The 13,989-nt window shown below is 52.2% G+C and overlaps 1 protein-coding gene across 1 annotated transcript in view; it reads left to right on the plus strand.

Annotated features, from left to right (window-relative positions):
* The first annotated feature begins 7,293 nt into the window (after nucleotides 1-7,293).
* The window catches only part of LOC100903637 (glycine receptor subunit alphaZ1), a 13,232-nt gene continuing 6,536 nt past the window's right edge, over nucleotides 7,294-13,989 (plus strand). The window contains exons 1-3 of the mRNA XM_003739008.1: nucleotides 7,294-7,535; nucleotides 13,304-13,446; nucleotides 13,723-13,790. Of these exons, the coding sequence (XP_003739056.1) occupies nucleotides 7,294-7,535; nucleotides 13,304-13,446; nucleotides 13,723-13,790 (453 nt within the window). The remainder of the gene's footprint in view (nucleotides 7,536-13,303; nucleotides 13,447-13,722; nucleotides 13,791-13,989) is intronic.

Raw genomic sequence — 13,989 nt, forward strand, 5'->3', positions numbered from 1 at the left:
CGAGCGGTAAGCAATGTCGGAGCCTCTCGCGAAACGATCGCGAACAATAGCCTGCGGATACGCTCAATCTGTAAGCTGCCGACAAGGCCACCGGAGGCAAGATCCGAGTCCCATGCTCTATCCGTGTGGAAAGCTTTTCAGAAATGGCGATCTCACCGCAGCATTCGGACAGGGGTACCCTGAGGGAGACGTCTCGCGGGGCACCGAGCTGTTCACATGACCTCCGACGGTCGTGCAGCACACTGAATGAGCGGTGGATCCGCTCGCGGATCGGACAATATATTCAACAGATCCTCGCCGCTTCTCCTGAGTAGCATTCGGAGCCGTGCTCCGCTTCGCTCGACCATGGCGATAACGTCGGGCGGGAGCAATTCGAGGGGTCATTATACGGAGAATAAGAAACGAATCGTTATGTACCCTTAATGCATGACAACCCTGGCGTGCTGAGAAGCATACCAGGGTCGAGTCGGCCCTCGCCGTCCTCCTCCGGCCTCGGGAGCGATTTCTGGGGGACGCATTTTCACAGAGATACCCATCCGATTCCGGAGAGGTATTCTCGCAGCCGATTATGATCGTTCGTCGAGGCCTTCCGTGATCGAAGCGATACCTAGAGATGAACTAGTTCTCGAGAATTCAGAGTAGACTCCCTTCCCGGCAAGAGGGGGACTTCCTCGCAAGCTCTCGATTTTGGGCTTTCGAGAAATTTCGACGGAAGACCGGGAGATCCAAGTCCCGATCTGACCGGTGGGATGGCTCTGAGATGTGTCAACACGTTCTCACCGGCCCTGGGGTAGGCCTGGTTTGGACGCACTGACTGAGGAGAAGTCCAGGTGGGATTTTCGGGGATTCCGCAGACCGTTCGGAGATGGAGAGCCTTCCTTGGTGATAGCTTGGGAGGCAGGGGAGGGGGTCGTCCCTCCGGCGGATCCGCGTGGGAGTGACAAGGAAGAAGGAATCAGAATTCGCAACAGAACCCTCCAGGCCAGGGAGACGGAAATATTGATTAGGTAATTTCTTTGGGAGATCGTAATTAGCTGTCCGACCACTGACGGATGTACTCGCCACAAATGGAAAGAAAACTGTTACCTGATATATACCACCGACGTCATCTCCAGCACCGAATTGAATGGAGAGCTTGGAATAGAGCTCAGTGCGTATTTCAGCTTCGTCCCAGGCTCCCCATCATCTCCTCAATCACCAGGCATTTTCACGGTAGTTTTTGATCTCATGAGGAGCTCGAAAAACTGCTGGGGTCGTGGTCCCTCTCTCTCAAGTTCAGCTCAGGGCGTTCCAGGTCCGGTACGAAGCGTTGGCTCTTCTTCAAAAGAGAATTTTTCGAAGAACGATGCTACGAAGCTTTCAGATCATAATTCACACTGCCATGAACAGGCGATGCGAAAGCCTCTGTAGCTAATTCAAGCGTATGAGATCCTCCCGCGACTTCGGTTCGATTCATAATGAAAATGTGTTCTGTGCGAATCTATCGTCTCATCCGATGGTAATCCGCGAAGGGCGCACCCGCGAATCCGAGCATGAAGAATCCTCAGCTTCGACCACTCCAGCCTCCGACTCCGACAACATTTATGATCTCGGAATGATTCTGAGGTTTCGGGGCTCTCCGGATGAGTGAAACCACGATCGGAATTCGCGGCAATTAAGTTCAAGGTCTGCCCGATTTCGGGGCCTCGACCGGAGAGTAGGGGAACAGTCGTCTCATTTGACTTATGGACGGCTGACAACTTGTGTTACGTTTCAACACCCAATTCGGCCGAAAGGTCTCTCTCCGGAAGCTGAACTCTGTCACAAATGAAACATTCTCCACGACTCGAGACTAATAATTCGTTCGCCCTCTCCGTTGAGTCATGCTGTTACAGTCTAGCCTTAACGTCTGTTCACGAGATAGTAGTCCAAGCTCGGCTGAGACCAGTGGCAGTCCGTTTGTTATTTCAAGTCTCTCTTTCTTTCTCCGAACAAACACACCCGCCATGATGCGATAAAGGCACCCGAATGTTTCAGATACCTGCCCGGTCACGACAAGCAATTCAAACTGCCGTGGCGCATCTGCCGCTGGGAAAGTCTCGATTTTCCGTCAGCGGCGATTGGGCAAACATTGGAATGTCTCAAAGTCCCGATACGACTGCGAGTCCCACCTGGACGGAGGATGATTTTGGACTCGGCACAATTTTATTTCATTTCTCCTCCCGATCGCTCCGAACACCAGAATGTCTCGCTCGAGCGGCCCTTAAACCGAAGAATTCGAATGAAATCGAGCTAGGTTGCCGGGATCGAGACTGTGGCGCGCGATTGAGCTCCGTAGCTCCGAAATCGAAGGAATCGCCCGTCCATGCGGCGATTGTTCCCCAGTTGGAATGTCTAATGTTCTTGCCGAGTTTTCTACAGACGGGGATCGTGTCGGATGGATTTCATGCCCTTGGAGGGCTCTTAGCCAAGGTTGACGTCTCATTCCGTGTTTGGGCAACCGGACAGAAGTCGGAAAGCGAGTTCCAAGAGAAATTCGAAAGACATTTAGACGACCAGCAGCACAGCTTTGCCGGATATTCGAATACGGGATCCCCGGACGCAAATTCGTACTACATTTGCGTCTGGATAGCGCAGCGGCACTTGGCGAGTAGGTTCTACAAAGTGCTCAGGCTTCGATTAGATCTGAAACAAGCGAATCAATGAATATCTCCCTCCAGTTGAGGGAAATCGAATTCCTAGAGCACTCGTCTCTCCGGCTAACGGAGCTAGTCAGTTCGACTCTTCAGAACGCGTCTAACTCGAGAATAGACCCTCACGGAATTAAAGCTGCCAACAATCAGTCGGATACGAGGTCCGAGAACTCGACGGAGCCCGCTGACGGCAATCCGGACGCTCCGGAGCGGAATCGTGCATACCCCACCGCTCATATCAACGGACTGTCCGCCCAGTTGATTCCCAAGGCCGGCAACTTGTATAAAATTTACAGCGCATTTCACCGTAGCCAGCCCGCAGCTGCTCGAAACGACTCTAATGCCACCGACGGAATCGCCTAGGCGCACTGAATGATGCTGGTGCCGGGTCTCCGAGTGACACCGAGTCAGTCCATTCATAGCCTCGGAAAAATCTCAACTCGTTCGACTCTGCGCGATCGAGAGCACCTCTCGATAAAATTGAATCTACCTCGGTCAAAGGTCTTCTGGCCGCAAGCGGGACAGACTTAACACTGTGCGTGAACACGACCCGCGTGGGCAGACCGCGGGGAGACCCGCCGCGAGATCAGGAACAGAACATATCATTGTTCTCAGAGAATTAGAATCGCTGCTAGAACAAAGCACAGTGGTGTCCGCGCCAGCGTTTGCTCACTCGCTGATAGACCCGCGCCCGACAGCCAGCAATTGTGAGACGTTTAAATGCCCCAGATGCGATATTCCCGGAGGCTGATAGATAATTCGGCACTGAGCCGAGGGGACTCGGTCGATCCTCACAAATCAGGATCATCGACCGAGCCATCGGTAATCAAATTATTCCCCGTGGAGGCTCCGGTTGCGGCTTCCTCCTAGGAATCCTTATGCCTCGCAAACGGTGTACACCTGGGCCCTCACACAGAAGCTGCAGCATCAGCGGATTGTCATTCGTCGAATCGGCGCCATTTCTAACGCGAGCACCTGCATTAGAATCGATGTATTCTTGTTCCCCCTGTGTGCATATACTCCGTTGTGGTACATTAGAGGAAACCTTGCTTCACGGAAGCCGACGGCAATACAAGCCGCAATGGCTGCAGTCAACACCGGGCCAAAGAAGTTTCCAAGGAGACGCATCGACCGGGCCTGAGATCGATCATCGTGGAATGAGAGAGGCTTTACCGAGAGCTCGTCCCCTCTATCAGGTGAGACAGACGTTTAGTCTCTGATGACCAAGCGCATTTTGTGGGAGATAAATAGTAGTAGTAGCTAAGGAAGCGCGGAAGCGGTCGCGCAAGCGATCATCGTTTGTGTCTTTGGGGTCCCTTCCATGCGGTCAGTCGGTCAAATCTTCAATCATTATCATTACCTAACTTCGTTCGTCAGCTCGTCTGCTGCTCCACCGATGCATCGGTGCAGCGAACTTCAGTCCGCTGGATTTCGTCACCCCTGAGCCCCTCGATGATTTCCCTCCCGGATAAGGAATAGCTCTAGACGTGGATAAGCACTTACATCAGACATTTTTTACAAAAAGTCATTCTATTCATCCTATGTTCTCTCTGCTCCCAATCGGCTCTCCTAAAAGAAAACTTTTTCGAGCTGATCCACACAGCCAAGGTTTAACGTCCCGGGTACTGTTATTCACATCGCTTCCAAGGACGGATCCATAGAGCGAATGTACCCAGGAGGATCAAGGCCGAGTACCTTCGTTTCCGTAAGGAATATTCTTCCGGCAGCAGGGATCGAACCCACACCGCCTCCCGCGCGAGCAACGTCGTTGCGGCATTTCACGAAGTGAAACGCACGTTTGCACGAGTAGTGACAAACGCGCCAACCACTAGACCACCCGCCGGTGATCCAGAGTGCCTTACTGTGATACAATACGAGATTATGAAGGAAGAAAAAACTCGCAGCATATGCCGCCTTGGGAAGCCCACGCGCGAAAATATTCTATCCAGCGTAAACTGCGATACCATCGAGCAAAACAGCTATAGCAGACAGGCCTATCAGCAAGTTGACGATCATCCGTAGTTCGTCATAGGGGAATCTGCACCAGAACCTGACGATCTTGGCACCAGCCAAGGTTTAACGTCCAGGGCACTGTTATTTACATTGCTTCCGAGGACGGATCCATAGAGCAAATGTACCCAGGAGGATCAAGGCCGAGTACCTGCGTTTCCGTAAGGAATATTCTTCCGGCAGCAGGGATCGAACCCACACCGCCTCCCGCGCGAGCGGCGTCGTTGCGGCATTTCACGAAGGGAAACGCACGTTTGCACGAGTAGTGACAAACGCGCTAACCACTCGACCACCCGTCGGTATCAATCGGCTCTCCTGGATTCCTCGAATCCGCCGATAAATATGCAAAACGAGCGAAATGACGCCGACCTTGAACCCGGGGGGCCCTATCACATCATGCGGTACGTTTGTCGTCGCCTGCAAGGAAGTTGCCTCACGTCGAGACTTGGATTCTAGGACTCTGCGCGAGCTGCTAAATTTCTGAAGAATTGTTTGAAGATGTAAGAATAATCGATGATCATCGGGAAAAGTATTCGCAGGCGATCATGCGCGAGAACAATGACGCCGCAATCCCTCAGGTCCCTCCTCCTACCGAAGTTCGTTTAACGCTGATCGCGGAAAATTAGCTCAATTTCTCCCTCTCGAGATCTCGGAGCTAATGGAGTCGAACCGAGCTATGGGGAGCTTGCGTCGCTGAGGGATACTACTTCCTCCGAGAACACGCAGGGCTTCTAGGATAATTTGCGAAAACGGGCTCAAGATCGTGAGGTTTCCCCGATGCCGGGATACTGCATAGCAGCAGAGTTTCCGCTTCGACGTCAAGTGTTTCTCCTGAATTTTTCCCTCTCAGAACTCGTCGCTGTACCTCCCCTCCAACCCTTGACCTCGATCTCCCCGAACCACTTCATAGGAGAACTTCGTCGCGAGAAGTCTCCGTTTTCAGAGAACTCTCAGAGGAGTCGGGGTCCGCGCGTTCGCATCTGAAGAACACCTCAGGTAGAATCTGGTCTCCGACCCCAGTCACGTTTGAATACCCATTGTTATTCTGTCACTTTCGACAATAGCTGGCAAACCACCAGGTTCGGGGAAATTCGAAACAGTTCTCCGAGACGATTGTGATGGCATCGACGAATGCTTTATGGCTTCATTGTCGATACAGATCGGACCTTCCGACGAATGAACAAACGAAGGGGTTTTCATGAAAAACTGAATGCATTGACGAATGCTAGATGTCCGGAATGTGGGTAGCGTGAAGGTCTCTGATAATTCGGTACAATGAACAAATCTCCCACGACGACTGAGCGAGGTCCAAATCACTCATTAGTGGAAGACTTTCGACTCGATTCGATATCGACTGAATCCACTAAATACAACGGGCACTGTGCTGGAGCCGGACATTGATACCCCACGAGCTTCCACGCCGATTGAGGCTTGTTCATGTGAATACATATTGGAAGTAGCGACGGATAAGCTTCCAACCATGAACTTATGGATCGACGGAGAGCCAACATAGCTGAGCTCAAAAGATGTCGAAGCCTCAGAAGACCACTTCCAATAGGTTCAATACCCGGTATCCCGACAGATTGAGATAAAATCCGCCAATACGCTCTGCCACTGCGAGCTCTGACGTCAATCTGAAAGACATCGTGAAGGCAGGGGACAGTTGTCAGAATGCGCTTTACATATTGGGTGAAGCGATTGCGTTATCCGGGATTCGGGATCAATCGACAGATATTCGGGAGATATCTCCACTGAAATCCACGGACTACTTGCGAAACTCACGAATCGGAGTGGAATCCATCGCAGTATTCTATAGGTGCCCCGGGGGTGACCGCTTGCAGATTCGCCGAGCTCATGGTTGTCAACATCGATAGCGGTTCTGGCTTCCAATCCAGCGGTCGATCCGCGGTCCATCAATCAACATTAGCGGAACTTCGAGTGTTCGGAGTTCCGCTTGGAGCCTCAGTCATTTCTCATTTCAACGAGACATTCTGAATACTTTCGGATCCTGTTGTACCGTCCCAGCGTGGACTACGTGACTGATTGCCTCGCGCTTGCAATGCAGCCGATTTCGGCTGATGACAGCATCGATCTGAATCTTACGGACATGGCGTAATATGGGATAAGTTATGTTGGGAAGGATAATTTAGAACGCCGGAACGGAATGAACGTCGGCTCGATCCTCTATCAGCTCGCGGAGGGATTCGACGTCATGGAGGCTCGCCTGGAGATTGAAAGAAGGCTCAGGCACGCCGAGACGTAGTTTTCTCGATGCTATACTGCTCAGCTGACCATAATATTCCCTGAAGGCGGTATGAGCCAAGTCTTGAATAGTTTAACGGGAATCTCATTGAATTAGATTGGCCTCCGAAGATCGGCCCCTTGAGAATCGCTTCAATAACTTATTACGGAGCGTTTCCCGCGACCAATGCTCCTTGAGTAGAAAAGCGTCGACTCGACCTCGACTCTAACCTGCTGATTACTTTGGAGCTTCGTCAAGCTCGACAACGAAGCAGAATCTCGCATGATTCCTCCAGTTTTCGGCGCATTCGGCTTCGCCGAACGTCACGAGAACACACTGCTGTTCCATGACGAGCTCGCTTTTTATACAATGACAGTTCTCTCGGCGATGAGATTGGGCTACTTGGTCCTTGGCCGCATCGCTTCCTGGTTGGCGCAGTTCTATAACCGCGAATGGTTAGATGTTGGGAACATTTTCGCGCACGAGAATCTCTTCCAAGATCTCTGGATTCCATCGGACATCTTCATGAGTCCCCATAATCCCATGCCCTCGATGAGAGGCGACACCGTGCCTGGCGGCGAGTCGTTACCGGAGAAGCGGAGCACGACAAGGTTGAGGTTCAGAAGTGTTTTCACCATGTCCAGCATCGAAGATGAGCGCGATTGACCGCCGGTTCGGGCACAAATAAAACTCCTCTTAAGATACTCGGCGATGAATATTCATTTGATCGAATCTTCGAGACCGATTCGAACATCGGAAACTCATCGACCTCGCGGCGGTCTTCCGGTTTGATCCATTGCTGTCATCGAGAAAATCCGCGGAGCGTATCTAGTCAGTCGCGAGTCAGGTCTCAACGGTGAATTACCGGGTCGATCTGTCTATCAGAGTCAGACGTCGATGTGACGCGAAAGAAGAAATACGTCGCTGTCTCTCTTTTGTTCGGTATGACTGGACGGGCCTGGTAACTTGAGTCGCAGAGAATTTCGCCGAAAAAGATCCGGAGCCCTCCTCGCTGGCTGACTGAGTGAGTACTTTCCGGCGGACATTCTTCGAAGGCAATGGGAAGTAAGATGGAAAGTCAAATCAAGTGTTGTGTGGCGATCGACGCATTGATTCTTTTGGCGACCTTGGACTTGACCGACGACGAGACAGAAACGAAAAAGCCAACGAGACTCAGATGAAGCACACACCACAGATGGTCGAATAATGCTTTTGGCAATCTGTTTTTTCTCTCCTTCAACGAGGCGTCCAGAAACATACCTATTATTGAGCGGATCCACACAGCAAGTTGCTCGTCTCCACGGAATTCCCGTCGCGTCATAGGGGTGACTGTCTCCGTAAATGACTGCGGTCGCGGAACATTGAGTAACGGGCGAATGGAAGAACAAGCGGGACCCACTGCGTGCGTTAAAATTATTCGATTAGGGTGAATAACTTTCACCGACTAGACTCGACTCGAGATTTTCATGAGCATCAGAAGATCTGTCGAGCTCTGCAACCCACAAATGGAAGCAAATTCCGTCTCGAGGCAGTGGACTTCCGCCTGAACGTTCCGCATTCGTTTAATTTTGAATCGACGAGACCGAGTGCTTTCATCTGTAGGGGGTATCCACAGATGGGCAAGGGGTGGAGGTGAGAATACAGCCGAAGAGCGCTGAGAGTTGATTTCCTGTACATTGAGCCTGTCCATCAACAATGGCTCCCGACGGGGAATCTGACAGGCAGATTCGCAATGGACGGACTTATTGGAGCTGCTGTACAAACCAGCCATCCGCGCATTGTTGGCTGACGATCGATAACGGCGTGTCGAGCATTTCGATGAAATTTGCCGTAGGTTAGTCGGATAGCGGCGTAGAGCGGATCCAGAGCCGAAGCTAGAGTCAATGTTATCCTACTGTGTACTTGGCTGAGGGCGGCGAGCAAGTTTTTTTGACAACTGTCGATTTATGAAGGCACGATTTCGAGAGAGCAGAGCCGGGTCGGTAAACACGCCGCGTCGCACGTCTCACTCAACGCAAACGAGAAACTGTTTGGTTTACCGGGCTCGGTCACCGTCGCGAGCTCCCTGCCCGTTCGGATCCTGACGTGTCGTGTCTCGGAAGGATTTCGCCCCCCCCCCTGTCTCCCAAGCAAAAGCCCCAGCGGGAGGACCAGGACGCACCAGACGAGAATAAAATCGTCCGCAGCATCGATCGGCTCAGGAACACATCTGCCGAGGCAGGTCCTCTCCATACAGCTATATTTACAGTCATCAACGTAGCTCGGAAATCCCTGACTCACGTAGACAACCCTGTATGAGGTAGAGCTCCACGAGTTTTGCGGATTCAATGAAATGATATTCATGAGATCGAGTTATGTCATAGCGGGCCTCGGGTAGCCCGCTTATGGCAATTATCATGTCATGGGAGACGCTATAGTCGCGACGTGCGTCAGTGTTCTCTTACCTCATCTTATTGTCGAGCATCGATTATTATTGTCCAGATTGTACTCTGGGTTTCAGCCAGGCCCCATTTATTTCCGAATTCTAGAATACGTCCGTACACGAGACGAATATAATCCCCGTTCACTCGCGTCGCTGTTTTCTGTCCCGGAAGGATTTTTGCGTTCTCAAAGGCGACGGCGCGGCGTGCTCAATCGGGAGTAAGACGAAAGCGGACGCAAATACGATTCGATAAACTGCCCCAAAGCCTCGTGGAATGGGCTGCCGATAGCTCCGTGCGGGGAAGAGTGAGCTATTTATCCATGACGGATTGTTCCATTTTCGAAGGGAACCTCTCCTCACGGGGAATAGGTCTACGATTCCTGATCGATACAAACGCTTTCGTCCGCTGGCAGTAAGCTAGCGACTGTGGGAGACCCACTCAACGGAGCGGAGAGGTCTTCCGCACTTGTCGGTCATTCCCTGAACGAGGAATATTCTCAAGGAAGGCGGATAGTTTGCGTAGAGAGCCGCATACTTCCGGTTGCTCGAGAAGAGCGACTGTCGAGCCCGAGTACGGAAACTGCCACAAACATTGTTCGTCTGATATCGTCCCCCGATGTCGTGTAAGCAAGTACCAGCTAGCGAAGAACTGCGTATGCCAACTCCCACCTCGATGGGGTCTGCCCTGGCTGTCCGCGGCTGTTCTCCTCCAGAGCGTAACCGCAGCAATTCTGAGCGCGGTAGGCGGGCAACAGAAGCTACGGCCTCCGTATGTCGGCTATGTAGTTCGCCCGTCTGAGAGTGGGTCGACCCGCACGCTGAGGACGTGATCTCGGCCCGGGCCGCCAGTTCGTCCTCGACGCTGCCGAATGGTGGAGAGAGACAGGGAGAAATACAAAGATAGAGAGAGAGGACCATGCTGTTGATTAGAGCCACGTTTGAATGGCGATTTTCCATGAACACTGATATTCGAGCCATATTCATTAAACGCCACCATGATACTAATCTACCTTTACGCATCTCTCTCTCCTCCGCTACCTGGTTTGTTCCGCACCGCGGGTCGCTTGTATGTAGCGGCACAAGCAGTCGATTCGACCTTGTGTTCGAAAACATGGGAGCTACGAGGCGTTCTGGGGGAAGAATAGAGTGGAGCCGCGGCTCGGATCTCATGAACAAAGAACGCCCTGCTGCAACGTTCCGCGGAGTCGGCGAAGACGCAGAGCCGAGAGGCTTCTGAAATAAAATCACGCCGGTGGCTCGAGCTGGCTCACTTGCGTCTCACGTGCGCTCTCCGCACGTAAACTTCAGTAACATTGCCACCACATCTACTCGAACAACATCGGCGCCGTCGAACGATCCGCACCGGAGCTGTTCGGAGACGAGAGTGTCAGAGCGTGCATAGACCGCTTTTATCTGATGCGATCGAACAAGCGAGATCGTCCACGATTCTCTGGAGAGCTCGAACTTACTTTCGATGGGATTAGAAGCCACTTCGTCTGCGTGCATTGTGTCTTCTGAGCTCGATTTCTATTTAGTGATGGTAGGCTATCACGCGGCTTTGAGCTCGGAATCGAGATTGAAACTCGACTGATCACCGGACGGGAGCCCCTTGTCTCGTTTTCTAGAAAGACGCCGTTCGATACGCCGACGATGGAATCCGATTGGGGAATCGCAGTCTTCTGACGGAATCTCGCGCGAATAGCGTGATACAGTATTAACGTGAGCGCGCGTCGTGAGCTGATGGACGAGTTCTCTCTTCGCGCGCACTCACGATAAATGCGTCGACCATTCACCAAATCAATTCTCGCTGCACGGCCTGTCCTGAAAACAAGTCATCGGAGCTCCAGGTTTTCGCGCATCGGAGTTTCCGCTATTTCTTTCATCCGCCACCATCATCGGCCAGGGAAGATTGACCGATCCGTCAATGAAAGCAATCTCCAGATGGCTTTCACTTTAGCTAGCCCCTCCCGAGTCGCGGCTCCCTCGGGTTCCGTTCCGCTCGCATTACATCGGGACATTCGATAACGGCGCGGCGCACAACTGCAACTGAAAATAAAAGCAAGCATTTTCCTGTCCCTATGCTGAGGTCTACAAGTCCCACGAGAGAAGTTCCATCGCTTGGCTCCTCTGGAATTCTATGCTGAAATCATGAACTCCATCCCATGTAAGGCCTCCCCGACTCCGGGAACCTGGGGGATGACCCTTGTCGAGCGAATGCCGAGTATTCAATGCGACTTTCGGTGGGGCTTCTCCCGTCGTCGGGGCTTCTCTGAGTGATTGAGACTCCCCGAGAGAGGCCACGGCTCCCACCGGAGGCTCCGATCTTCGCAGCCGAAGTTATTTGCGTTCTGGATTCAAGCATGGCAGAAGTAGCTCTTCGAGGATATCCGCCACACTGAAGTTCCCGGATTAGGGGAGCCAACACTTTACGTGCCGCCGCCGCTTGCGCCGCCGTCATGACGCATATGGGGTTCGAGTCGAGGCGAAGCTCTTCAGCTTCTCCCGAAGCCTGAGGAGCATCTCTTCATCTCTGGAATGAGACAGATCACAGGGGTTCCCAGAGGATTGACGCGACCACCCTTCCGCCCTCTAATCCGCTCGCGGGAGCTCCCGAAACCCACCTGGGAATCCAGGAGCCTTTGTTTGTTCAAGCGCACTCTTGACGCACGCCAAAATGAAACGTGCGGGGCTCAGTGCTGTTTCGACCACGACCGACTTCCTGTAGCTCCGTCTCTCTTAGCACCCGGCATACCAGGCATAAAGTGCGGAGCCTAGGCAGACCACGCGGCTGTGGTATCGGTTGCGAGAGAGTTTGCAGACCGGAAAGAGCAATCAACTGATGAGGAGCGCTCCCGTTCGCAGTGCCCCGCGAGCCACCACATATTCCTTCCGACGCTCGTCGGCGCCGACGGCGAAAATCCGGAGTGGATTCGGCTTGTGCGGAACTTTAATGGATTTCCGCCGACTCGCATGTCCTTCGGGATAGCCTGCCCGCCGCCCTGCGAAAAATAAAAACTTGATTTACCAAAACTTGCACGTTCATCGAGGACTCCACGGATGATCTCATTTCGAACGATCATCCGCTCCTAATCATCCGTGACTCTGCTTTCGATGAACGAACTTATTCCCGAAAGCGTTCGTGCCGCGTGTGCACGAGTTCGCGAATATTTGTCTATTCGATTAGGCGCAGGAAGATCAGGTGTCGAGGCTAAGCATCCGAGCTGTACTTATCGACTGGAATAACTTGAAATTAGACAAAGGGGATCTCAGAGAGATCTACGGAATCGATCCGAGGTTCCGCACTAGGCCGAGAAGCCTCAAAGACGATCGAAGTAAACCTAAATTTAAATCAGCGCTCGGTCGACGTCCCGTTTCCTGAGGGAACCTCTTGCCCTCAGGAAAAATGCCTGAGCGGCAGTTTCTGGGCAACAGCGATTTCGATATGTGGGAAGTCGGTTCCACAAATTAAGTGATTGTTCAGCGACCTCAAGAATCCCGAGCTCCGCTGTTGACAATCGTTCGCGGGAGCACAGCTCGTTGATGCACAAGAACTAGATCGTTGGAACTTGTCCATTACCGAATGCGGCGTCTGACGCTCAAAAACTCACTCACCCTCTGAGTGGCCTTTATCACGTCTTTGAGGCTCATTAATGCCATTCGCTCGTCTTGTGGGCGTCGAAATAAACTTGCCAAGTTCTCAACTCTCCGAACCACGCTCAGAATTCGAGCTGAGAAAAAAAAGCAGCTCACTTGCTGAGACCGATCAGAGGAATTCCCTCGTCGCGATAATCGAGAAGCTCGTGCTGAACATAAGAATGAGCTCTCCGGCTTGACCAAACAGATCAGAAATTACCCCGCTTCTAGCGACCCAGAGAACTTTGTTCCGTCACCCCGGCAGAGAGCCGATGTCGCTTGAGACTAACTCTCTTAACTATTTTGCACATCGATTTCCTTCAGCGAGTTCGAGGATGCGCAAGCAGACGCTCCGATGGTTCATCAAGCAGACCAAAGTTCCAACTACGCAGCCTCGCACAGATTGGCCTTCCTTGACAAAGTTCTCGAAGGCTATGACAAGCGTGCCTGGCCAACGTATGGCGAAGGTAAGGACGTCAACAACTTCGGTCTGTTTCGACACACTTTCCCAGTTCCTTGTTCCCGTTCAGAGAGCGAACTCCGCTCGAAGCAGAGTAGTGGTGACTTTATCCCGAGTTTCGACCCGAGGAAATTCCGGGACTGGAGCGAGACTTCGTCTAAACCGCAACTCGACATACCGTGGAAAACATCACCGAGATCTGCGATTGCTCGGATAAATTGAGCTGATCAGGATTTTATTGCTCTTCGATCTCATATCGCACCTTGGCGTGTTTGAATTTTAGGCCGGCCGACCGAGGTCAAGGTAAACATCCACGTAAACAGCATTGGACCAATAGTGGCCGCAAACATGGTGAGTTTCATTTGCGAGTACCTAATGCCGAGAAGATTTGAATGAACTCTGCGGAATCGGATGCGCTTCCCTAGGAATGGATCGCCCCCTTGAACAAAATGTTCGCGGCTCGCAATATATTCCGCCTAATTGTCTGTGAAGCTTGTTTCTGCTCAGTGTCTGAGTGAGTGCATAACCCACCCGTCCAGCGAATCCCCCC

Source organism: Galendromus occidentalis, unplaced genomic scaffold, assembly GCF_000255335.2.
Source record: "Galendromus occidentalis unplaced genomic scaffold, Mocc_1.1 scf7180000076381, whole genome shotgun sequence".
Lineage (NCBI taxonomy): Eukaryota > Metazoa > Arthropoda > Arachnida > Mesostigmata > Phytoseiidae > Galendromus > Galendromus occidentalis.